At 39.1% G+C, this 25906-nt stretch overlaps 1 protein-coding gene across 1 annotated transcript in view; it reads right to left on the bottom strand.

The window, feature by feature from the left end:
- The window catches only part of PLA2G4A (phospholipase A2, group IVA (cytosolic, calcium-dependent)), a 174733-nt gene that overhangs the window by 123607 nt on the left and 25220 nt on the right, over positions 1-25906 (bottom strand). Inside the window, exons 2-3 of the mRNA XM_010853064.1 lie at positions 17537-17638; positions 3196-3277 (exon numbers count right to left, since the gene is read on the bottom strand). Coding sequence (XP_010851366.1) covers positions 3196-3277; positions 17537-17569 — 115 coding nt within the window. The 5' untranslated portion in view covers positions 17570-17638. The remainder of the gene's footprint in view (positions 1-3195; positions 3278-17536; positions 17639-25906) is intronic.

Here is a 25906-nt window from a genome sequence, read left to right on the forward strand (position 1 = left end):
AAATGACAAATGCTGTTTAAAAATGTTAAGAGACTCTCACAACACAATCCTTTCTCCAGTAGTGATTAATGTCAGATGACTATTCTTTTCATGGATGCTTCACTTTAAAAAAGAAGCTTTGGGGAATTCCCTGGTGGTCCAGCGGTTAGGACTCGATGCTTTCACTGCTGTGGGCCTGGGTTCAACCACTGGTCAGGGAACTAAGATCCCACAAGGCACCTGGCATGGCCAGCAAATAAATACGTAAATAAATAAATAACAAGCTTTCTGGAATTCAGGAGTGCAACCTGTGCTATACACACTATGGGGATCTAAAACATACTTGTTGGCTATTTTGCGAGATGAATTAATGTCCAATGTTTATTTTTGAATAATGTTAGCAATATCAACTCAAGTAGGTTTAAAACGATATTTGTGACATTACTCTCTTTCCAGTCCTGACTACAATAAATGTGTGTGTGTGTGTGCTTAGTCGCTCAGTCGTGTCCAACTCTTGCAACCCCACAGGCCATAGCCTGCCAGGCTCCTCTGTCAAGGGGATTCTCCAGGCAAGAATACTGGAGTGGGTTGCCATTTCCTTCTCCAGAACTACAATAAATCAGCACTGCCAAAGTTCCTGAGGATTATGGAGAAAGTACTGACGGCTAAGAAATCAGATCCATACTAGTTGAAGAGATTCAGAGTAGAATTTAAACTGCTGGTGACCTCACCTCAAGCATAATAAAGATCCTTGTCTCTCTAGGACAGAGTTCTGCACCGATATAACAGAAAAGGATGCTGCTACTTTATATGTATGTGCTCAGTCGTGTCTGACTCTTTGCAAACCCAAGGACTGTAGCCCTCCAGGATCCTCTGTCCATGGCATTTTCCAGGCAAGAATATGGGAGTGGGTTGCCAGTTCCTACTCCATGGTAAGTAGTTCCTACTTCCCGACCCAGGGATTGAACCCATGTCTCTTGTGTCTCCTTCTTTGGCAGGTGAATTTTTTACCACTGAGCCACCCGGGAAGCCCATACTACTTTGAATAAGAGATAACTAAAATTTTTAAAGTCAAATTAGGTCAGTAACTTGCATGGCTGATGAGTCACTGACATAGCCTTTAGTCGAATTATAAATGGCTTTTCTAACTAATAGTACATCTAGAGTTGTAAGGCATGTGCTTTTCTCAAGGTCACAGGGTTACCAGATTTTAAATATGGCATCTGATTTGGCTTCTTTTTCACAAATACCTTTCTTCTTGTGAACTCTCATTGAATTGATGAGAATTCAAAGTAGTATAAAAAGCAAAAGAAGAATAACAATAAAAACATTGGCAGAGGCATGATTAATTGAAGTGTATCACTGTATGAGATAAAATTTAGAAAATAAATCCCTGATCAGATTAGATGTAAAGAAATTGTCCTTGTTCCATCATGTCTCCTGAGAAGCATTGCTCATCAGATCCCACCTCCTGGTCACCCCCTGATTTCCGACTTTTACTAACTTCCTGGACACTCTTCTCCAATCACTGAAGGCTTGAGCTCAAATTCTCCATTCCTTAGTTATTTAACCTCTCTCTCTCTCTCATGGCCCATTTTCATTGTGATTTCAACAAGCTCAAGTCACTCCTATTTTTAAATATAAAAAGCATGTTCTACAGTCACCTCAAATATATTTAACATACTCTGGCAAGATCATTTTTCTTAACTTTTTAGTTCACGTTGGAGTATAGCCAACCAACAGTGTTGTGATAGTTTCAGGTGGGCAGCGAAAGGACTCAGCCACACTTATACATGTATCGATTCTCCCCCAAACCCCCTCCCATCCTGGCTGCCACATAACCTCCAGCAGAGTTCCCTGTGTTATGCAGTAGGACCTTGTTTGTATCCATCTTAAATATAGCAGTGTGCCCATGTCCCTCCCAAATTCCTTTAACTATCTTTTCCCGCCATCCTTCCCCCCTCCCCCAGCAACCATAAGCAGAACAAATATGTTTTAAAATAAAGGGCGAATCACGTGACTTGTGACTCAAATGCCATCAGGTTCTTCCTGCTGCATTTCTGATAAAATTGCAGGCTTGTTGAATTAGTCTCATTCTCCTTCACCTTTGCTGTGTGTCCAACAGCTCACGACCTCACAAGTACTCTGCCCTTCTCTCACCCTTGAATATGCTATTTTCTCTGCCTGAGACTCTCCGTGCTTTCAGCACTAGATGCTTCTCCTTCAAGTACCAGTTTAAATGCCATTTCAGCAGGAAAGACTTCCCTGTTTCCCAGACTGATTAATGGCAATCTCCATTCTTTCCTCAGAACCCGTTCTGAGAGGTAGATTGCCATTTCCATATTTTAGCAATAATCTACAACTAACTTTACCCATTTCAGCATCACAGTACTTATTCATTTTTCTTTGTATTCCCACATCCATGACTCCCAGTCATTTGAATGGTAAGATTAACCAGGAAAACTGCATTTTAAAACATAGAGAAGGATACTGACAACAAGTTAACTCAAAATTATCCTCAGGCTTTTGTTCACATCATTTCAAACTGTCCCACACCAGTTTCTATAGCTATTTTCACACATAAAAAACACAACTTAAAGGAGTAAGAATTAGATAAACTGCATTGTAAAAAAAATCCCATAGGCACAATATCTCACAGACGCAGGTAATTTAAATTCTTGACTCAGTCCTCTTTCTAAAGGAGAATACAAATGTCTTTGAAATCCAAAACTCTGTATGTCATAGGACAGTCATTTTATCTGACTCCAAGTACTCACAACTTTGGCCACCTGACGTGAAGAGCTGACTCAATGGAAAAGACCCTGATGCTGGGAAAGATTGAGGGCAGGAGGAGAAGGGGATGACAGAGGATGAGATGGTTGGATGGCATCACCGACTCAATGGACATGGGTTTGGGTAGACTCCAGGAGTTGGTGATGGGCAGGGAATTAGTGATGCAGTTCACAGGGTTGCAAAGAGTCGGATACGAATGAGCGACTGAACTGAACTCGCAACTGATGTAAAGTCAACTTAGAACACTATTCCAACAGATAAAAGAGCATTATAGAACCATTCGAAATGTTATCATTCAAAGCTGTAGACAAAGATAATTACATCTGAAGAAGGGACAGCCCCTGGCTTGTCAAGGAACTCAAGCCACTGAAGAGTGAATCATATTTATGTATTTTCAACAGAAGAGCAAATAAGAGAACTTACGCATGTCACCAAAGGTTCCCTTTGTCACTTTTGTGGCACGCAGCACCACTACTGTGAACTTGTGGGAATAATGGTGCTCCACCTGGAAGAAAATAAACGATAATGAATTTAAAACAAGCCTGAAATATAAGATTCAAGCAAATTGTCCTCATTGCTTCCTTGAGACAAATCGAAAATATTCCAGTTGAAAGGAAGTAACATGCATACCAGAAACATTATTTGATCTTGAGGTTCTTTCTTTTTTGATCCTCTCCTCTCTGTAGCACAGACGACTGAGATGTTTAGATCATGCTTTAAAACGTCCCTACGGCCTGACTGCTAGAACAGCTTTGCAGTCCCTACTTTACAGGGTTTATCAAGCCCTGAGGAAAAATGTAAATAAGGACTGCAGGCTTTCTGGGTGTACAATCAGGCTTTGTACTGGGTGATAAGTAAGACCTGCCTTAGAAAGGTGAAGTCCAGAGGAAGATGTTTGCATTATCTAAATTTGCTTGTTTTTATTGTTACTGTTCAATAAAACTCTTTTTTCTGGTATAACATTTCCAGAGCAGTTTTCAAAATTCTTTGGATCTAAAACAATAACCAGCAGACTACTTAATTTTAACATATCTGTTAAAACCATACATGACAATGTCAAAAGTTTCTATTAGCTTAATAGCTTGTATGCACATAGGAAATATTAAGAGGTAGAAGACTTCATTAAACACTTTATTAAACACCTAACTGGAAATTAGTTCTCAAATAACTCTACTCACCAAAGCAGAATGGGAAAGCAGGAATTTACAAAATTCTCTGAGCAACTGTAAAGATTACAGTCTTTATCTAAAGTTCAAGAATTTTTGTTTTAGGAGAGACTCACATTTATAAGTTATTACTGTGTATGTTGGGAGAAGGTAATGGCACCCCACTCCAGTACTCTTGCCTGGAAAATCCCATGGATGGAGGAGCCTGGTAGGCTGCAGTCCATGGGGTCGCTAAGAGTCAGACATGACTGAGCAACTTCACTTTCACTTTCCACTTAAGAAGGAAATGGCAACCCACTCCAGTGTTCTTGCCTGGAGAATCCCATGGACGGAGAAGCCTGGTGGGCTGCAGTCCATGGGGTTGCACAGAGTCAGACACGACTGAAGCGACTTAGCAGCAGCAGCAGCAGCAACTGTGTATGTTTGTGTGTGTGTGTGTGTGCGCGGGCGTGCGTGCACGCGTGTTCAGTCATAGCCAATTCTTTGTGACCCCATGGACTGAAGCTCACCAGGCTTCTTTGTCCATGGGATTTCCCAGACAAGAATACTGGAGTGGGTTGCCATTCCCGACCCAGGGATCGAACCCATGTCTCCTGCGTTGGCAGGCGGATTCTTTACCACTGACCCACCTTTGAAACCCAAGTTACTCCTACTTTTCATAATTTTAATAGACTTGCTAAACTGGTTGAAAAGTCCATAACTAATTAAAAGAAGCTAAGAAATTGACAATACTGAGAAGTGGGAACGCATGTATACCTGCGGTGGATTCATTTTGATATTTGGCAAAACTAATACAATTATGTAAAGTTTAAAAATAAAGTAAAATTAAAAAAAAAATTAAAGCAAGGAGGCAGAAAAAAAATTAAAGAATAAATTCAAAAGAACCAGCAGTAGTGAAATATAGAAGTAAATGTTACAAAGTATTCAACAATTTCTGAAGTTATCACTCTATCAACAGAGTAATTTATGTTCAGATTTATAACAGCATCAAGATGAGATGAAGTCATGAATAAGCATATCTTGTTTAAAAAGACAGAAGCATATAAAATCTTTCAAGATAATTCTTATTCAAGATTATTGTCAAAGAGAAATACCTTCCATATTCAGAAGAGCTCTGAAGAGCCAAAGTTATTCCACATAAATGAAATTATCACTCATAAAAAAATGAATCCCTAAAAACAGGCATATTGTCTTATACTACTACCAAAAATCACACACACTCCTCCCACCAAAAAAAAAAAAAGAGAAAGAGAGAGAAAGAGAATCAAAGGAATTCCCTGGTGGTCCATGAGTTAGGACTTCGTGCTTAGACTGCATATCGTAGAACTTTTAATACCACAAGATTTTTCAAATGTCTAAAACCTTTCCTGTAAGATAAAAATGATTATCAATACTCATCTATTATTTAACACAATTTTTGAAATTGCTACAAATGTACTCATGTCAAATGTTTATTAATAACATGTGCAAAGAGATGATATTGTTAGTATAAGGATTCATTGAGAATGAACCATATGTTAAATATTCTAATAGATGCAAATTCTGTTTCCCAATAATCCTACAAAATAGATGCTACTATATATATTTACAGATGAGTAAGTGAGATTCTGAGATATTAAGTAATTCCCAGTATCTCACAGACAGTAAAAGCTAAAATTGAATTAGAAACCAGTCTTCCTGTCCCCAGTGTCTTTATTCTTTCTATATTCCTTTACTTATAGAGAATAATAATACCAACACTGATTCCTGATAGTAAAAAAGGGCTACTTCCATTTATTAAAGTTTTATAGATAGTTACAATCTAGTCTATTATATCTGAAGTTAATCTAAAGTCTCTCTAGTAATTGGGTAATTTTCTCTATCATTCAACTCTCCATTTTAATCTGTTTTTATTTCCATTAGCCTCAATTCTATCTTACTAACTACAATCAGAACTTGTATATACGAACTTGCACACTGCTCACAGAAGATAAGGAGCAATCACTTTCTTGGTTTTTACGTTAATTTTGGAGGCATCACAAATCTTCAGATGACCAGTAAATTAATGGTCACACCTTCAAAACAAGAGTGTCAAAAGTATGCTCTTTTTAAGTGCTGTAAAGAGCCATGTTTCCTGGGGCCAGTATCACATACAATTTCAAACTAGTATGGACTAGGCTAGCTTCTAACTTGGATAAGAGACTTTTGATTACGTCTCAGGAATGATGCCAGAGGAAATAATGTTATTGAATACAAAACCAGTGTTCCCTGTGGTGCGGTGGGAACCTAATGACTCAGTACGGTATTTACTTGGTAGTTGACAAAAGAGAGGCCGTATTTCAAGTAAGACGTCAAATATAAGCTCAATGCCCTGACTCAGTCACCAAGATTAAGCCTTGCCTTCAGGTCTTGGATTACCTTACTCCGAGTGTCTTTCCTTATGCAAAATCTTTTTCATATTGAAAATCATGACCCGCCTCCCCGGCTCTTTTTTTTCCCCACAACTACAATTTCCAAGTCATCATGAAAACTGCCACTGCATTAAATTCATTCTGGAGAATTATACTGACATCTGTAACTAAAATGATTGGGAAAAAGAACTAATCAATTTATATAAAATCAATCTGATGATTATCCTAATCTGTTGAAAGTTCTACTGTTACAAAGAAGAACCAAAGAACAATCATGAAACAAATCTGATGGAAGAAAAGGTAGATTCTGCACACATTTTTTTTTCTGTTCAACTGCCATTGCCTAATTTTAACTCATATTAAAACTAAAGGCTGTTAGGATGATAAGGACTACAGAATCTCAATACTGAACACAGAGATTGTGATCACCATAATCAGCCACAGGCAACTTCAGACAGATCTCAGCAATTTTGAGAAGAATCGTTGCATTGATGTCATCCAAGAGTCAAGATACTTGTTTAGATAAAATACTTATTTTAAATGTCACATTCTAATGTGATTTCATTCTAATACATTTAAGAGACACAGACCTTGTAAACTATTCTTCCACATTTTTTAAAGAAAAGAGCAATCAGTTTATTTAAAATCAACAGTTCTATCTAAACTTGCTTTAAGAACTATTAGTCATGGATTGGCTGTATTACAAATTACCCTAATGTCCAAAACACCAAATTTGGCAACAAAATATAACTTTAGCAGACATCATTAAGAAAAATTAGAATCAGAAATATGACTTGTGCACAGAGTTGGACATGACTGAAGCGACTTAGCAGCAGCTGCAGCAGCAGCAGCTTTTCTAGCCTTTGACTTCAGTCAACAAAAGCCTGGACTCTGTCAATCTTTGCTGCAATTATGCCAGACTAAAGGCTCAAGCCCCTTCGTGAAGATGCATGTACCCTAGTTTAAAACTTCCCCAATTTTGCAGTTTTGGAAACACTATTTTGGGAAAGAAGCCTGCCATTCTCCTTACTTGCTGCAAATAGTAAATCCTTCCTTCTCTTGATCTTTTGCTTGATGTGTCTTTTGGTTGAACATTCACCCAGTTTTCAGGTAACAATAATCCTGAAAAAAAATCTACATTCTCCTAGGAGTAATTATGGCTAAGGTAAGGCCTGTGAAGTATAGATACACCTTTGCCCTACTGGAGGGGCTCACTAGAACACAAGAGGCAGCATGAGCACTTGAAAAGTTCTCCCCGTAAGTCCTTAAAGTCCTCTGGGTGTCAGATACTTATTTGGTTTAGAATTACTGACCTAGGTGATATGTCATATTCATTCAAATCTAAGATGTCTTTGCACTGATGACTTTCAGAGGTGAACTTTAAGTCTAGTAGACCCAACAGACTTGAAAATATGAATATATTTACAGATACTATTTTGGATAATATACCCTTTTTTAAGGGACTTGTTAAAAACCTCTTTGTCTTACTTCTTTCCCTCAAGCATTAATTGTAAAGTGATTAATATCTAAGAGACACAGGCAAAAGTCAGAAGGTTTTCACAATATAGTGTTTTGCACTTTCCATCTTCATTTTCTACCCCTGCAGTGCTATGATATATAAGAAATATATATATATTTGGTTATTCAGATAATCAAATATACATATATCATAACAATTTTATAATTATATAATTATGCATTTTATAATCATAGAATTGAGTTGAATTCTTGGTCACTCTGCTAGTATCCAAGAATTGTTTGTTGATGTGGAGAACCCTTCACACACATGTTGGAACTAGGTCCAGGAACCCCTTGTAGCCTCGGTTTCCTCATCTGTAAAATGGCAACTATAATATTACCAACTACATGGGGTTTCTCAAGGGTCCCCTGTTACAAACACAGATTCCAACATTAGAATTTCACACAAGGCAATATTGAATGTCAAGTTTGGGGGATAGTTTTACCATCTGTGGAAATCTTTTAAGATGAGGTGATTATCTTCTTGGAATTATCCAGAGGCACAACGGATTTAGAGTAAAAGGAAGACATTAAATTTCACTTGTGATGGTGGCAGACTAAATAATCTGAGTTACCACTTCCCACAGAAAATAAATACAAATGGAATGAGGTTTTACAGGGTAAGTAAGCATTTTCCTAAAAGTAACCATGATGTTTAATTTCATTTGTCAACTTGGCCACAAAGTGCCCAGATTAAACATCATTTCTGTGTGTGTCTATGAGGGTGTCTGCGGATAAGATGAGTACTTGAATCACTGGAGTTGGGAAAGGAAATTGCCATCTCCATTGTGGTTGGCATCATCCAATCCGTTGAGGGCCTGAAAAGAATAAAAGGAAGAATTTGCCCTTTTTTCCCCTATCTCACTGCTTGAGCTCATTTTATCTCCTGTCTTGAACTGAATTACACTGCTGTCTGTCCTGGATCTCCAGTTTTCTGATGGTAGATATGGGACTTTTCAGTCTCCATAACCTCATAAGACAATTCTTCACAATATATCTCCATGGCTAGATCAATCTGGTATAGTCTGAATGTTTGTGTCCCCCCAAAATACATGTTGACATTTTAAACCCTCAAAGATGACAGTATTAGAAGATGGGACGTTTGGGAAGGAAAAAAAAAAAAACAAACAAACATGAACGGTTAAGTGCTTTTATGAAAGAACTGAGAGAGATGCTTTGCCACATCCACAAAGTGGACACTGCAGCTACAAACCAGGCCCTCATCAAATACAACCATGCTCACGTCTCAATCTTGGACTTCTCAGATTCCATAAATGTGAGCAATAAGTTTCTATTGCTTACAAGCCAACCAGTCCGTAGTACTGTTCAGTGCCTTGTTATAAGTTGCTCAGTCGTGTCCAGCTCTTTGCGATCCCATGGACTGTAGCCTGCCAGGCTTCTCTGTCCATGGCGAGTCTCCAGGTAAGAATATTAGAATACTACAGTGGGTTGGAGTGGAAGACTAGAGTGGAATACTGGAGTGGGGTGCCATTGCCTTCTCCTAACCTGAAACTGGGATTTCCTTTATCCCAGACTGCTGGCTTCCCAAGAAGCTTGATGGAAACCAATGAAATTCTGAAGAATTATTTCTAGAGATGATTTTTCATTATAATGATGTTCAGCAAAATCAAAGGTCATTAGGAACACGAGGAGGTATCACACCAAGACTACAAACCAGCACAATTAATTAACAGACACAGAAATAGTTCTCTCCATGAAACAGTGAAACTACGCTTACCATGTTTAAGGAAATTGAAGTCAAACTTCAGTATGATTTAAAAAAAAAAAAAAAAAGGCTCAGAAGTTTTGAAAAAGAACCAAATCAAAATTCAAGAATTAAGAAGTAAACCCGGTGACTTTCCAGGGATCCCCAGCCTGTGCTCTATGGTGAAGAAGCAGAGATACGGACGTTATTTTAAATGCACGTACTTTTGCCTCAAATGAAAGGCTTGTGGCAGGGAACGGCTGGTATCAGAAAAACAGCAGAAGCTTATCATTAGCCGTCCTCTTTCTCACTTTGCTAGAATTTGTTAGTGCTCACCAAAAATATGCTCTTGCCATAAACCTCCTTGTTCCTTGTGCGCTGTTCTGGTATTTCTGTAATGATTTCTCACCTTTATATTTCTGATTTCCCAGCAGCAGTATCTCACCTCTTGCTGCCCCCTGGAAATATCTTACCTCATTAAGTCTGTAAAGAATACTTATGTACATAACAATTTATTATTTATAAAGCCCTGTGGAACAGACATACAGGTACTATTCATACTGCATGCGAAGCAGCTAAAAGCTTAAGTGCTCAAGAGCACGTAACTGAAGTCTGGAATTGCCACTAAAACAGTAGTTCTTTGATGACCTACTCAGTGGTTTCCCCCACCCCCCATGTTACCATAATAATCTAGAATAATAGCTTTGTACTTTTTTGGTAACATTTCCAGTCATCCTACAATGACCTTTTTCAAAGGTCCCTGTATTTTAGCAGGCAGTCAGGCTCGCATACCCAGGTGGTTGACCTCAGTGTGGACACAACCTCAGATTTCCGTGGATGTGGGGCCCTGGCCCTCCATTGCTAATAGGTGGTGGGAAGAGCTCTGGATTTTTTTCACTCCAGTGAAGTGACTCATCCCTTCAGAGTAAAAAGATGGAATTTTTTTTAATAAATATTTTATTAGACCTGTGGACATTGCATTCTGCCATAGATGTGTTACTCCACTTTCTCCTCCATTCTTAAAAGTTGGCACCAATGGAAACGAGAACTTGCTGTATCAGCCCACAGGATTCTCCAACATGTCCCTGCATCACAGGTATGGTGAAGATGAATCCAATCTTCACTGCCTTGAGGCAGCTGAAACTGCGTTGGCCCATCTGGCACCCTTCACTACGAGTAAGTTGGCTTAGCTTTCCACATCTTTCCTTTTTAATAAACTTGTTCTGTGTTGAGTGCACTCACCTATATATTGTGAAAAGTATCTTTCTGTGAAAACTAAAGCAGGAAATTTTGTCACAAAAGCAATTTACACATAGACACACACGTGCATAGTTGTTTGTTTTTTTAAACACATAACAAAAACAAGCATGAATAATACCAGAAAGCTCTTAGGATCCTCTGTATTGAAAAGGGCTATACAATCACAGGGAACTCTGCTCATGTTATGTGGCAGCTTGGATGGGAGGGGAGTTTGAGGGGAGAATGGATGCATGTGTATGTATGGCTGTGTCCCTTTGCTGTCCACCTGAAACTATCATAATATTGTTATATAACTGGCTATATTCCAATATACAATAAAAAGTTTTTTAAAAAGAAAAGGGCTATACCTTGGAATGTTGATGGAGTGTCCAATTCTGATGCTGGGGAAGGTCAAGAAAAATGTGATACAGGTGTGTGGCTTTGGCACATTTCATCACATTAGGGTGCCATATAGGTAATTATTGGGCTTCCCTGGTGGCTCCAACAGCAAAAAATACACCTGCAATATGGGAGACCTGGGTTCGATCCCTAGGTCAGGAAGATCCCCTGGAGAAGGGAATGGCAACCCACTCCAGTATGCTTGCCTGGAGAATTCCATGGACAGAGGAGCCTGGTGGGCTACAGTCCACAGAGTCACAAAGAGACACAACTGAGTGAGAGAGAGAGAGAGAATTATTATGACCTACATATTTGGCTATAGTTAACAAAATCTGCAAGGAAAGATGACGGAAATGAGCCTTAAAATATTCAGATACAGTTTGATTTTAAATATTTTATCCCTTGTTTAAAAAAAAAGAGAAACTAAATGGCCAGGTAATCCGGTCAACTGCCATGAGACCTGTGGGACTGCACAGGCGTTAATGAGGTGAATGGTCAAATGAGGTAGAAAAGCGAAGGTCATTTGAAATAATGTTTTTCAAAACGTATTATCCTCCAACCATACCTAACTTCTTTCTATTCCTAATGGCATGTACTTTCTTACCTCCAGACTACTTACTTCACACATGCCCTTTCCAATCCAGTCATTTTCTCACTCTTTTCCTAACCTTCAGGTCTGTGCTTACATGTCACTTTCTCAGGGAATTCCAGAAGATTCCTGTTATTAGTTATTCACGTTGTATATCCCCAGAGTAATCTTCATCATCTCCTATCAGAGTCATTACGATTATTATAGATTGTTTGTCTGCCAGATATAAGCTCAATTTGGACACGACTAAGTGACTGAGTTTTGGGCTCCAAAATCACGGCAGATGGTGATTGCAGCCATGAAATTAAAAGATGCTCACTCCTTGGAAGGAAAGTTATGATCAACCTAGACAGCATATTGAAAAGCAGAGACATTACTTTGTCAACAAAGGTCCGTCTAGTCAAGGCTATGGTTTTTCCAGTGGTCATGTATGGATGTGAGAGTTGGACTGTGAAGAAAGCTGAGAGCTGAAGAATTGATGCTTTTGAACTATGGTGTTGGAGAAGACTCTTGAGAGTCCCTTAGACTTCAAGGAGATCCAAGCAGTCCATTCTAAAGGAGATCAGTCCTGGGTGTTCTTTGGAAGGAATGATGCTGAAGCTGAAACTCCAGTACTTTGGCCACCTCATGCAAAGAGTTGACTCATTGGAAAAGACTCTGATGCTGGGAGGGATTGGGAACAGGAGGAGAAGGGGACGACAGAGGATGAGATGGCTGGATGGCATCACCGACTCGATGCACGTGAGTTTGAGTGAACTCCGGGAGTTGGTGATGGACAGGGAGGCCTGGCTTGCTGCAATTCATGGGGTCACAAAGAGTTGGACACGGCTGAGCAACTGAACTGAATTGAATTGACTGAGCACTAATATAGCACTATAAGCTCGATTCAGGGATTATTTTGATTCCCAGTGCCTACTGACCGGGACTAGAACACAATGGGCATTCAATAAGTTATGATAAAGGAAATTCCCTGGCAGTTCAGTGTTTAGAACTCCACACTCTCATTGCCAAGGGCCTAGGCTCAATTCCTGGTCTGGGAACTAAGATCCTACAAGCTGCAACCAAAAAAATAAAAATTAAAAAATAAAATAAATGATGATAAGTGCTCAGAAAAAAAAATTTTTTTTTAATAAATTTGGAGTCAGAGTGAATTCAAAGTCTAAATGTTAAGATTTAGAATTATACTTGGTCTTCGTCCCAAGCTCAGGGTTATACACTTTAACCTTATCTTTCTTCTCAGTTTCAAGTGCCAAAGTGTTCATGTCAACACTTTGATTGCATTCTCTGAGTTACAGAAATTATCCATATATCTTGAGATGGTAGAGTGAGGAAAAAAACTAATTTGCACAAAAAATATAGAAATGTCATCATTATGAAAAACCAGTTAAAAAGAACTTACCTTCATTGTTTAAATTCATCTACAAAAAACCATAATGGTGGAAGGAATGTAGGATATTGTTTCAGAAAACAAAGATTATCTCAAATTAAACCTTGATTATATGCTTTTTACAAGAACTACACATTAAATATAAGGAAAATGTAAATTGAAAGTGAAAGGATGCACTTATCAAAGAAACTAAAAGGGATTATTTTAATAAAAGACAAAGTAAAAATTCAGTCTCTAATAATGAGATTAAAAAGACCTATTAAATGATAAAATATCAATTAAACAGAGATATATACAATTCAAAACTTATATGCATTAATAATATATCTTAAAAATTCATAAAGCAAAAGTTGAGTATGAAACACATTGTTGTATATGGAACCTTTACCAGAATAGACAATGTGCGAGAGCATCTCATGTAAAAACTGAAACAGCAAAAATTATAGAGTATATTCTCTGAACAGAAAGGAATGAGATTAGAAATTAATGAGAAAGAGAAACAAAAAAATTACCAAATGTTTGAAAATTAAGAAATAAATGTTTAATCTATGTGTCAAAAAATAAATCATAATAAAATTTAGAAAATTCTTTTAATTGAACAATTATGAAAATAAAATATTTTCAAACTTGTAAGCTATACCTAAAATAGATGGTCTACTATCAGTAAAGTGGAAAAATAAATGAATATTAAAAATTAAAAGGGAAGAAATAAAATGAGTTATTCACCAATAGCAGGAATGTACAAGTTAAAAATCTAAAAGAACCTACAAACTATTAGAATTAATAAAGAAATTTAGTAAGTTCACTGCATCTGCAAAAACTGTTTCCATATAAATGCATTGGTATTTTAGTTTCTAGTTGAACATTAGTTTAACGTTAGTTTCATGCATTGAGGGCTCCCCTAGTGGCTCAGACAGTAAAGAACCTGCCTGCAATGCAGGAGACCCAAGTTCGATCCCTGGATCTGGAAGACCCCCTGGAAAAGGGAATGGCAACCCACTCCAATATTCTTGCCTGGAAAATCCCACAGACAGAAGAGCCTGGTGGGCTACAGTCCATAATGTCGCACAGAGTTGGACATGACTGAGAGACTAATGCTTCATGCATTGTAAATAGATTGGAAGATTCAATATTATTATCATGTCATCTCTCCCCTAAATTACCTACAAAATAATTTCAGTTCTAATAAAAATCCCAGCATTTGTGTGTGTGTGTGTGTGAGTTGACAGAGTGATTTCAAAACTTATATGGAAATGCAGAAGCCTAAAAAAAGACAAGGAATCTCAAAGAAGAAAAGGTTGGAGGATTTACACTACCATTTCAAAGCCACAGACATTTAAGTAGATTGATATTGGGGCAAACAAAGACCAATAGAACTGAAAAGAAACCAAATCATACATTGCCTGATTAGCAAAGGTACCATTGCCATTTAGTGAGGGCATGACGGTTATCAGTGGACTAGATAAGTAGTTTGCAGTATACGGTATTCAGGGCTTCCCAGGTGGCGCTAGTGGTAAAGAACCCACCTGCCAATGCAGGAGACTTAAGAGACATAAGTTCGATCCCTGGGTCAGGAAGATCCCCTGAAGGAGGGCATGGCAACCCACTCCAGTATTCTTGCCTGGAGAATCCCCATGGACTGATAAGCCTAGTGAGTTACCATTCACAGGGTTGCAAAGAGTCAGACACGAATGAATAGACTTGGCACGCATGAGCACAGGATTCAAATAATGAGATACTACATGGCAATGTAAAAGCGTGGAATTCTGCTACTCACAACAGCATGAATGAATCTCACAGACAAAGAGTGGAATGCAGGCATCTAATGAGGGTCAAGAATAGGAAAACGGATCTTTGGTAATAAAAGACAAATAGCTGGTTAGTTTTGTGGAGCTTACGGACTGGAAGGGACATGAGTAACTCTTTCAGGGTACTTATAATGCATACCTTTATCTGGATGATGGTTTCATGGGTGAAATACATGTGCAAAAATCCATCAAGCTGAACAATTAAAATTTATGCACTTTATATATTATATGTTTCAGTTCTTTAAAAAAAATCAAACATTAAAAGAAGCTTGCAAAAAAAAAATACTTTTCAGGAGTTTTAAGAAGAAGAGAATGACTAGCAGAGATGGGGGTGAGGGGTACCTGAAGAATCTATTTAATTCAGCAGCAAAGAGGTCCTTAGTGATGAGACCCTTTTGTGAAGTAGAAAAGCTGAATACAGTTTTCAATGATTCAAGTTGTGAATGGAAGAAAGAACTACAAAAAGTTACAGTATAGTAATCCTTGCTATCCAAGCAGGGAGAGAGAGGATGGCAGCTTGTGAGGCTTTGGGTAAGAGAAGAGCGGTTCAATTTAAATAGAAATGAGGCTTTGTATTATTCCTTAATATCCATAAAAACTATTTCTAGTCCATGTAAATCTAATTGGATCTCAAGTGCTAAACTTAGCAAAGAAAATGTTTTCTCCTCTGCTTCTATCATCAGAAGAGAGAGTACACTTCTAATGGAATTTGGAAAGTTCCACCCTAAAATCTGAAATACTCAACATTTTACTAAAATTACCCAACCATAAAAGACTTTGTTTAAATATATCTTGGGCTTCCCAGGTGGTGCTGGTGGTAAAAAATCTGCCTGCCAATGTAGGAGATATGGGAGGTGTAGGTTCAATCCCTGGGTTGGGAAGATCTCCTGGAATAGGAAATGGCAACTCACTCCATTACTCTTGCCTGGAAAATCCCATGGACAGAGGAGCCTGGTGGGCTACAGTGCATAGGGTCACAAAAAGTCAGACATGACTGAGAGATTGAGCACACACAATATATCTAACTAAAGGACAGTTTACAAAATTAATTACCTTGAAAATGCATACCAAAGTATAGTCCTTAATGCAATAATTATTTTCTCTCTCTGTCATTTCATATGAAGAGTGCAGGTTGACATTTGCTAAGTGAGAACTACACAGTGTCTGACTTTATTTTTCTGGGCTCCAAAATCACTGTAGATGGTGATTGCAGCCATGAAATTAAAAGATGCTTACTCCTTGGAAGAAAAGTTATGACCAACCTAGACAGCATATTAAAAAGCAGAGACATTACTTTGCCAACAAAAGTCCATCTACTCAAGGCTATGGTTTTTTCCAGTGGTCACATATGGATGTGAGAGTTGGACTATAAAGAAGGCTGAGCGCCGAAGAATTGATGCTTTTGAACTGTGGTGTTGGAGAAGACTCTTTAGAGTCCCTTGGACTGCAAGGAGATCCAACCAGTCCATTCTAAAGGAGATCAGTCCTGGGTGTTCATTGGAAGGACTGATGTTGAAGCTGAAACTCCAATACTTTGGCCACCTGATGTGAAGAGCTGACTCATTTGAAAAGACCCTGATGCTGGGAAAGATTGAAGGCAGTAGGAGAAAGGGATGACAGAGGATGAGATGGTTGGATGGCATCACTGTCTCAATGGACATGGGTTTGGGTGGACTCTGGGAGTTGGTGATGGACAGGGAGGCCTGGTGTGCTGTGGTTCATGGGGTTGCAGAGTCGGACACGACCGAGCAACTGAACTGAACTGAACTGAACTACACTTTTTATTGTTTCATGAACATTCAATACTATTTCAGATGTTTTGGCATTTTCCCTTCCAAATCCCTTTTTTCTGGAAACTTACAGTGATAAAAAGAAGAGATGAGTTAGTTTTATTACAGATTCTACCTTATTTGAACCACAGTAAGTTTACATAATTTTCATCTAAAAATGTTAGACTTTTCATAGATTTTTATATTTTTGTCTACTTAAAAGAAAGCTGCAAGTTAAGTTTTATTTGGGGCAAAATGAGGATTGCAATGCAGGAGACAGAACCTCAGATAGCTCTAAGAATCTGCTCCAAAGAGGTCAGTATATATGTGATTTCGGTGAAGGGTGAGTACATGCAATCAAGCACATATTTTCCAGAAGGTTTCTACTAGTCTTTTGAAGGTGTTGTTAGTCACAAGGAGCAGTTGTCACCATGAAGGATTTTAATGCTTTTCTAGACATGGAAGATGTAAGAATCAGGCTCATAAAATGGGCTCCTGAAAATATCTATCTAAAGACCTATTCTGCCAGTTCCCCACCCCCGCTCCCCATCTCCAGCACATTTATACTCACTACCTGCTTCATTTATACTCTCTACCTTGAACTCCTTTCAGGGGGTAGTTGAAGGTCTCAGCAGAAGCACATGATTTAATACTTGTAAAGGTAGGTAGATGGCAAGTGCCCATGGCAAATGCCAATTTGTAACTGACACTTAACAAGCAACATCACCGATACTCATGCACAAAAGTATGTCTGACCCCCTCCCAGGAGAATATATAAGCAGTAAATGACTTACTATAATGTGTTGATAAGGATCTATAAATGACATGTTGGTTTCAATCACGAGAAATCTCTTCACACTCCAAAGTCTTCTTTGGCACTCTAGCTTCTTTAAAACCTACAAAATAAACAGTCCTTATTGTTAAGCCTTTTCTTAGATGCATTTACAAGATTTAAATGATGATAGATGTGACTCTTAGGAAGTAAATTCTACCCAAGGGGACTTGTGCGGATTGAGCTCCCTAATTGTTTATACGTGTGGGTATACACACATCACTTAAAAAGGATAAACATATTCTGCTATTACTGCTTACTTTCCATATTTGTTCAAATTTATTCTGTGAGTAATTATTAGGAAACTCCAGGATTATTTTTTTTTGCATTTGCCAAGTACTTCATGAGAAATTTATTGAAATTGTGGAAAATTAAAAGTATTTTTGTACTATTTATAATCAAAAAGCCACATGCTATCGTTTGTTTTCTTAATTGGATCAGTACTACACACATTCACAATTTTAAAAAAGGAATGCTTTTCATTTTAGCTATGTGTTAAGTTTTAAAAACACATTCACGTTAAATTTCAACTTTTAATGCTGATTATTTTAAAGAAATGATTTGTTCATTCTAACGTACCAGTTTAATTTGAAAGCAGTTAAATGAAATTTTAAGTGATTAAAAATAGTGCTGGACAAAATGATGGAAACAAGCAAGTGAAACTACAGAATAACTGGGAACTTGATCTCAGTAAAGGAGCAACTATAGAGGGTGAGGAGGCATGAATTTAGAATTTAGAGTTCCAGGCAGGCCGTTTGAGGAACTGCGAGAAAACACTGGCTGGTGAATGGTGAGCAAGAGTAAAAGTGGCTCATGGTGAGTTTGGACATACGGGGAGGAGCAGATCATGCAAGGCCATGGAAGCAACAGCTATTCACCTAGATAGAGCTCACCCACCCTCCAGGACTCAGCTGAAATGTCGCCTCCACTGAGAAGACTTTCATGATGTTCAGAATAGGTTTGGTTTGCCTGTTCCCGGTTTCATTTGTACCTTGTACTTCTTTTTCAAGTCTTTGATTCCACTTACACAGTGTCTGCCTTTTCTGAGAGAACTAAAGACGCGTAAAGTCGGTGACCATATTTATCTTGTTCATAGAGTTATCCATCCCTATTGCCTAGTGCTGTGCCTAAAATATAGTAGGTTGAGGATAATATTTGTTGGATAGATGGGTGGATGGATGGATGATAGATGGGTGGATGGATGGACAAATATTACATAATTTCAGGTTTACGTATGAAGGAAATTCACAGAATAGTACTGGTACTCTCTTTTGATGTCCCTCTTTTTCATTCCTAACTATTCTTAATGTAAAAGGATGTTAAATATCCATCTCTAATTTTAAAAGAAAAAAATAGGAACAAGTGAAATCCCAGAAGGAGTGAGACTAGTACTCAAAATGTTTACAGGAAATTTGTTGCTGGTGCCCAAAGTTTGGTTTCAGCAACTTTATTTCCTCTTTCCATTTCTAGCAACTCCATTCATAACCCCTGTGCTTACCACCTAACTCTTGACCACTTCTGTCACTTCTGTATCCTGCACCAGGACCTAGATAGAGGCTCTCTCCATATTAAAGCCAAAAATAGGCAACATGCATACAATAGCTAACTGCCCAGGTCTATGGATTTTCCAGTAGTCGTGTACAGATGTAGAGTTCAACCATAAAGAAGACTGAGCACCGAAGAACTGATGCTTTCAAATTATGGTGCTGGGGAAGACTCTTTAGAGTCCATTGATCAGCAAGGAGATCAAACTAGTCAATCCTAAAGAAAATAAACCCTGAATATTCATTGGAAGGACTGATGCTGAAGCTGAAGCTTCAATACTTTGGCCACCTGATGTGAAGAGCTGACTCATTGGAAAAGACCCTGATGCTGGGAAAGATTGAAAGCAGGAGGAGAAGGGGACAACAGAGGATGAGATGGTTGGATGGCATCACTGACTCAATGGACATGAGTTTGAGCAAACTGTGGGAGACAGTGAAGGACAGGGAAGCCTGGTGTGCTACAGTCCATGGGGTCATAAAGAGTCGGACAGGACTTAGCAACTGAACTATATAAGATATTATATTGGGGAAATCTGGGTAATGAATATATGGAAATGGCAATTTTTGCTGTTTTTTTTTTTTCTGCTGTTTCTTAACTTAGATTATTTCAAAATAAAAAATATATCTTAAAAGTCCACTATATGTGAATAGGTGCAATTTATACATACAATTTTCATTCCAAACTTAAAGAAGCAACATCAGTCATATGGGAAAACTGTTGGGTAAGGTTCAGTTTCTTCTGAAAAAAATCATTGGTTATTATTGCCAGACAGTGATGACATTTTCAGTTCCAGTTACAAATAGGCACCCATTCATCCTTTTACTTCCCTACACTGTTAATAGTAGCAATAGATATCTTCAGTTTCTGTGGAATACAGCATTTCTGTCCACCTAGCCACATTAAACACTGAGAAAATGCCACCCCCCACCACCACCCCTTGCAACTAGCACAGCCTGGAAACATTATTGCAACCAGTTTGCATAACCACTACCATGAATGCTTATAAAACAGCTGTTTGGAGAAGGGTTGGGGGGAGGGTTGTTTGTACTAATTAAGCTGAATAACCAATCTTGGTGAGTGTACAGTCTTTTAAGTCTGAAGCAACAAATATGAAGCTCATAGTTTCTTTTATTCTTTTACCTCCCTCCCTTCCCTGTAATTAGATACTTCCTGAACACTAATGAGGGGGAAATGCAGATACACTTTTCAACACACACTTGCCTGTGCGATGTAACTGTTGGCTTTCAGTGAATGCTTCATAGTGTGTGGTCTATCCAAAACCCTGTTAGTCATGTTGGCAGGAGAGATGGACTGCCCTCGGGAAGGTGGGAAAAAAAAAAAACCAAAACCCACAGACTAGAAGGTTTTGTCATTCTCTTTCCCCACCTATTGGCTTCTCTGGCGGTTCAGGCAGTAAAGAATCTGCACCATGCAGGAGACCCAGGTTCAATCCCTGGGTGGGGAAGATCACCTGGAGATGGAAATGGCAACCCACTCCAGTATTATTGCCCGGAGAATTTCATGGACAGACAAGTTTGGCAGGCCACAGTTCATGGGATCGCAAAGAGTCAGACACATGACTGACTAACATTTTTCCCTGCCTAGAATTATGGGAAACAGGAAAACAAGGGATTATCATGGACATGTGAAGGTGGACTGAAGGTGTTAGTCACTCAGTCGTGTTCGACTCTTTGGGACCACCATGGACTGTAGCCCTCCAGGCTCCCCTGTCCATGGAATCCTTCAGGCAAGAATACTGGAGTGCATAGCCATTTACTTCTCCAGGGAAACTTCCTGACCCAGGGATCAAACCCATGTCTCCTGCATTGCAGGTGGATTCTTTACTGTCTTAGCACCAGGGAAGCCCAATCATGGACACACTTCAGAGATATTGCAGGTTTGGTTCCAGACCACCGCAACAAAGGGAATATTTCAATAAAACTAAGCACAAAAATGCTTTGGTTTCCCAGTGCATATTAAAGTTATATTTAAACTGTAATGTAGTCTATTAAGTCTGCAGTAGCATTGCGTCTAAAGAACAATGTACAAACCTTAATTTAAAATACTTTATTGCTCACTAGCATCTCAGCCTTTCAATTCAGTTTAGTTGCTCGGTCATGTCAGACTCTTTGCGACATCATGGACTGCAGCACACAAGGCTTCCCTGTCCTTCACCAACTCCGGAAATTGCTCAAACTCATGTCCACCGAGTCGATGATGACATCCAACCATCTCAGCCTGTGTCATCCCCTCCTCCTCCTGCCTTCAATCAGTCCCAGCATCAGGGTATTTTCTAACAAGCCAGTTCTTCACATCAGGGGGCCAAAGTATTGGAGGTTCAGCTTCAGTATCAGTCCTTCCAGTGAATATTCAGGACTGATTTCCTTTAGGATTGACTGGTTTGATCTCCTTGCAGTCCAAGGGACTCTCAGTCTTCTCCAACACCACAGTTCAAAAGCATCAATTATTTGGCACTCAGCCTTCTTTACAGTCCAGCTCTCACATCCATACATGACTACTGGAAAAACCATAGCTTTGACTAGATGGACCTTTGTTGGCAAAGTAATGTCTTTGCTTTTTAATATGCTGTCTAGCTTGGTCATAGCTTTTCTTCCAAGGAGCTAACATCTTTTAATTTCATGGTTTCAGTCACCATCTGCAGTGATTTTAGAGCCCAGGAAAATAAAGTCTCTCACTGTTGCCATTGTTTCCCCATCTATTTGCCATGAAGTGATGGGACCAGATGCCAAGATCTTAGTTTTTTGAATGCTGAGTTTTAAGTCAGCTTTCTTACTTTCCTCTTTCCCCTTCATCAACAGGCTCTTCAGTTCCTTTTCTCTTTCTGCCATTAGGGTCTTATCATCTGCATATTTGAGTTTATTGATATTTCTCCTGGTAATCTTGATTCCAACTAGTGCTTCATCCAGCCCAGCGTTTCACATGAGGTACTCTGCATGTAAGTTGAATAAACAGGGTGACAACATACAGCCTTGACATACTCCTGTCCCAATTTGGAACCAGTCTGTTGTTCTGTGTCTGGTTCTAACAGTTGCTTCTTGACTTGCATACAAGTTTCTCAGGAGGCAGGTAAAGAGGTCTGGTATTTCCCTCTCTTAAAGAATTTTCCACAGTTGGTTGTGATCCACACAATCAAAAGCTGTAGCATAGTCAGTGAAGCAGAAGTAGATTTTTTCTGGAATTCTCTTGCATTTTCTATGATCCAGTGGATGTTGGCAATTTGATCTTTGGTTCCTCTAGCTTTTCTAAAATCAGCTTGAACATCTGGAAGTTCTCTCTTCATGTACTATTGACACCTGGCTTGGAGAATTTTGAACATTATTTTGCTAATGTGTGAGACGAGTACAATGTGCGGTAGATTGAGCATTCTTTGGCATTGCCTTTCTTTGGGATTGGAATGAAAACTGACCTCTCCCAGTCCTGTGGCCGCTGCTGAGTTTTCCTAATTTGCTGGCATATTGAGTGCAACACTTTTACAACATCATCACTGAGGATTTGAAATAGCTCAGGTGGAATTCTATCACCTCCACTAGCTTTGTTCGTAGTGATGCTTCCTAAGGCCCACTTGACTCTGCGTTCCAGGATGTCTGGCTCTAGGTGAGTGATCACAGCATCATGGCTATCTTTGTCATTAAGGTCTTTTTTGTATAGTTCTTCTGTGTATTCTTGTCACCTCTTCTTAATTTTTTCTGTTCTGTTAGGTCTATAACATTTCTGTCCTTTATTGTGCCCGTCTTTGCATAAAATGTTCCCTTGGTATCTCTAATTTTCTTGATGAGATCTCCAGTCTTTCCCATTCTGTTGTTTTCCTCTATTTCTTTACATTGATTGCTGAGGAAGGCTTTCTTATCTTTCCTTGCTATTCTTAAACTCTGCATTCAGATGGACATATCTTTCCTTTTCTCCTTTGCCTTTAGCTTCTCTCCTTTTCTCAGCTATTTGTAAGGCCTCCTCAGACAATCATTTTGCCTTTTTGCATTACTTTTTCTTGGGGATGGTCTTGATCCCTGCCTCCTGTACAATGTCACGAACCTTTGTCCATAGTTCTTCAGGCACTCTGTCAGATATAATCCCTTGAATCTATTTGTCACTTCCACTGTATAATCATAAGGGATATGATTTAGATCACACCTGAATGGTCTAGTGGTTTTCCCTACTTTCTTTAATTTAAGTCTGAATTCGGCAATAAGGAATTCATGATCTGAGCCACAGTCAGCTCCTGGTCTTATTTTTGCTGAGTGTATAGAGCTTCTCCATCTTTGTCTGAAAAGAATATAATAAAATCTGGTTTTGGTATTGACCAGCTGGTGATGGCCATGTGTAGAGTTGTCTCTTGTATTGTTGGAAGAGGGTGTTTGCTATGACCAGTGCATTCTCTTGGCAGAACTCTGTTAGCTTTTGCCCTGACTCATTTTGTACTCCAAGGCCAAACTTGCCTGTTACTCCAGGTATATCTTGAATTCCTACTTTTGCATTCCAGTCCCTTATGATGAGAGTGAAAGTCACTTAGTCGTGTCCAACTCTTTGTGACCCTGTGGACTATACAGTTCATGGAATTTTCCAGGCCAGAATACTGGAGTGGGTAGTCTTTCCCTTCTCTAGGGTTATCTTCCCAATCCAGGGATCAAACCCGGGTCTCCCACATTGCAGGTGGATTCTTTCCCAGCTAAGCCACAAGGGAAGCCCAAGAATACTGGAGTGGGTAGCCTATCCCTTCTCCAGTGGATACTCCCAAACCAGGAATCAAACCAGGGTCTCCTGCATTGCAGGTGGATTCTTTACCAACTGAGCTAGAAGGACATCTTTTTCTGTGTTTGCTCTAGAAGGTCTTGTGGGTTATCATAGAATCATTCAACTTCAGCTTCTTCAGCACTAGTGGTTGGGGCACATACTTTGATTACCATGATATTGAATAGTTTGCCTTTAGTGAGTCATAATCTTTTGCTGGTGGAGAGTCCCACCTCAATGTTGATGGCTGCGGACTGACCAGGACGGTGGTTTCTGAAGGCTGGGCTGACTATGGCAATTTCCTGTGTGTGTGTAGCAGTTACTTAGAATGAGACAACAGTGGAGTTTGCTGCATCAATTAATTCTTCCTCAAAGCAAAAGTTCTCTGTAGCATGCAATGTCATTGGAGAGCATTTTACCCAGAGGAGGACTTCTTTCAAAATTGGAGTCAGTCCTCTCAAACCTTGCTACTGCTTTATCAACTAAGTTTATGTAATATCTTAATTGTTTTACTGTCATTTCAACAGTCTTCACAGCATCCTCACAAGGAATAGATTCAACCTTAAGAAAACACTTTGCTCATCCATAAGAAGCAACTCCTCATCCTTTCGAGTTTTATCAATCAGACTGTAGCAATTCAGCCACATCTTCAGGCTCCCTTCTGGTTGTAGTTCTAGTTCTCTCAGCATTTCCACCACAGTTATTTACTCCACTGAAATCTTGAACCCCTCAAAGTCATCCTTGAGGGTTGGAATCAACTTCTTAAAACTTCTGTGAATGTTGATATTGTGACCTCTTTCCATGAATCACAAATGTTCTTCACGGCATCCAGAATGGAGAATCCTTAATAAGGTTTTCAGTTGACTTTGCCCAGACCAATCAGAGGCAGCAACTGCCATATAAAATTTACTTCTTAAAGAACAAGACTTGAGTCAAACGGATGTTGTGTCAAGAGGCATGAAAACAACATTAATTTCATCTCTATCTGAGCTCTTGGGTAATAACTGCATTGCCAATGAACAGTAGTAATATTTTGAAAGGCCTTTGTTTCGAGAAGTAGGTCTCAATAGTAGGCTTAAAATATCCAATAAATCATGTTGTAAACAGATATGTTGTCATCCAGGCTTTGTTGTTCCATTTATAGAGCACAGCAGAGTAGATTCTGAAGGGCCCTAGGCTTTTTGGAATGGTAAATGAGCATTGGCTTCAACTTAAAATCACCAGATGCATTTAGTCCCTAACTGTAAAATCAGCCTATCCTTTGAAACTTTAAAGCCAGTCAATGACTTCTCCTCTCTAGCTATTGAAGTCCTAAATAGCATCTTCTTCCAATAGAAGGTCGTTTCATCTCCACTGAAAATCCGTTGTTTAGCCACCTTCAGTGATTATCTTAGCTAGATCCTTTGGATAATTTACTGTAGCTTCTACTTGAGTACTTCCTGCCTCACCTTGCACATGTCTTCCTTACTGAAACCTCAAGAACCAAGCTCTGTTAGATTCAAACTTTTCTTCTGCAGTGTACTCACCTCTCTCAATCCTCATAAAACTGAAGAGAGTTAGAGCCCTGCTCACCATTAGGCTTTGGTTGAATTAAATTTTGTAGTTAATTGGATCTTTCATCCAGATCACTGAAACTTTCTCCATATCAGCAGTAAGGCTGTTTTGCTTTCTTACCATTCATGTGCTCACTAGAGTAGCATTTTTAATTTCCTCAAGGACTTTTCCTGTGCATTTCACAACTTGAGCTAACTCTGGCACAGGAGGCCTAGTTTCTGGCCCATCTCAACTTTCAACATACCTTCCTCACTAAGCTTAACCTTATTTCTAGTGTTTTATTTAAAGTGAGAGACATGTGACTTTTCCTTTCATGTGAACACTTAAAGACCATGGTTCAGTTCAGTTCAGTTGCTCAGTCGTGTCCGACTCTGCGACCCCATGAATTGCAGCACACCAGGCCTCCCTGTCCATCACCAACTCCCGGAGTTCACTCAGACTCAAGTCCATTGAGTCAGTGATGCCATCTAGCCATCTCATCCTCTGT

Source organism: Bison bison, unplaced genomic scaffold (genome assembly GCF_000754665.1).
Source record: "Bison bison bison isolate TAMUID 2011002044 unplaced genomic scaffold, Bison_UMD1.0 scf7180017864322, whole genome shotgun sequence".
In the NCBI taxonomy this organism is placed as follows: domain Eukaryota; kingdom Metazoa; phylum Chordata; class Mammalia; order Artiodactyla; family Bovidae; genus Bison; species Bison bison.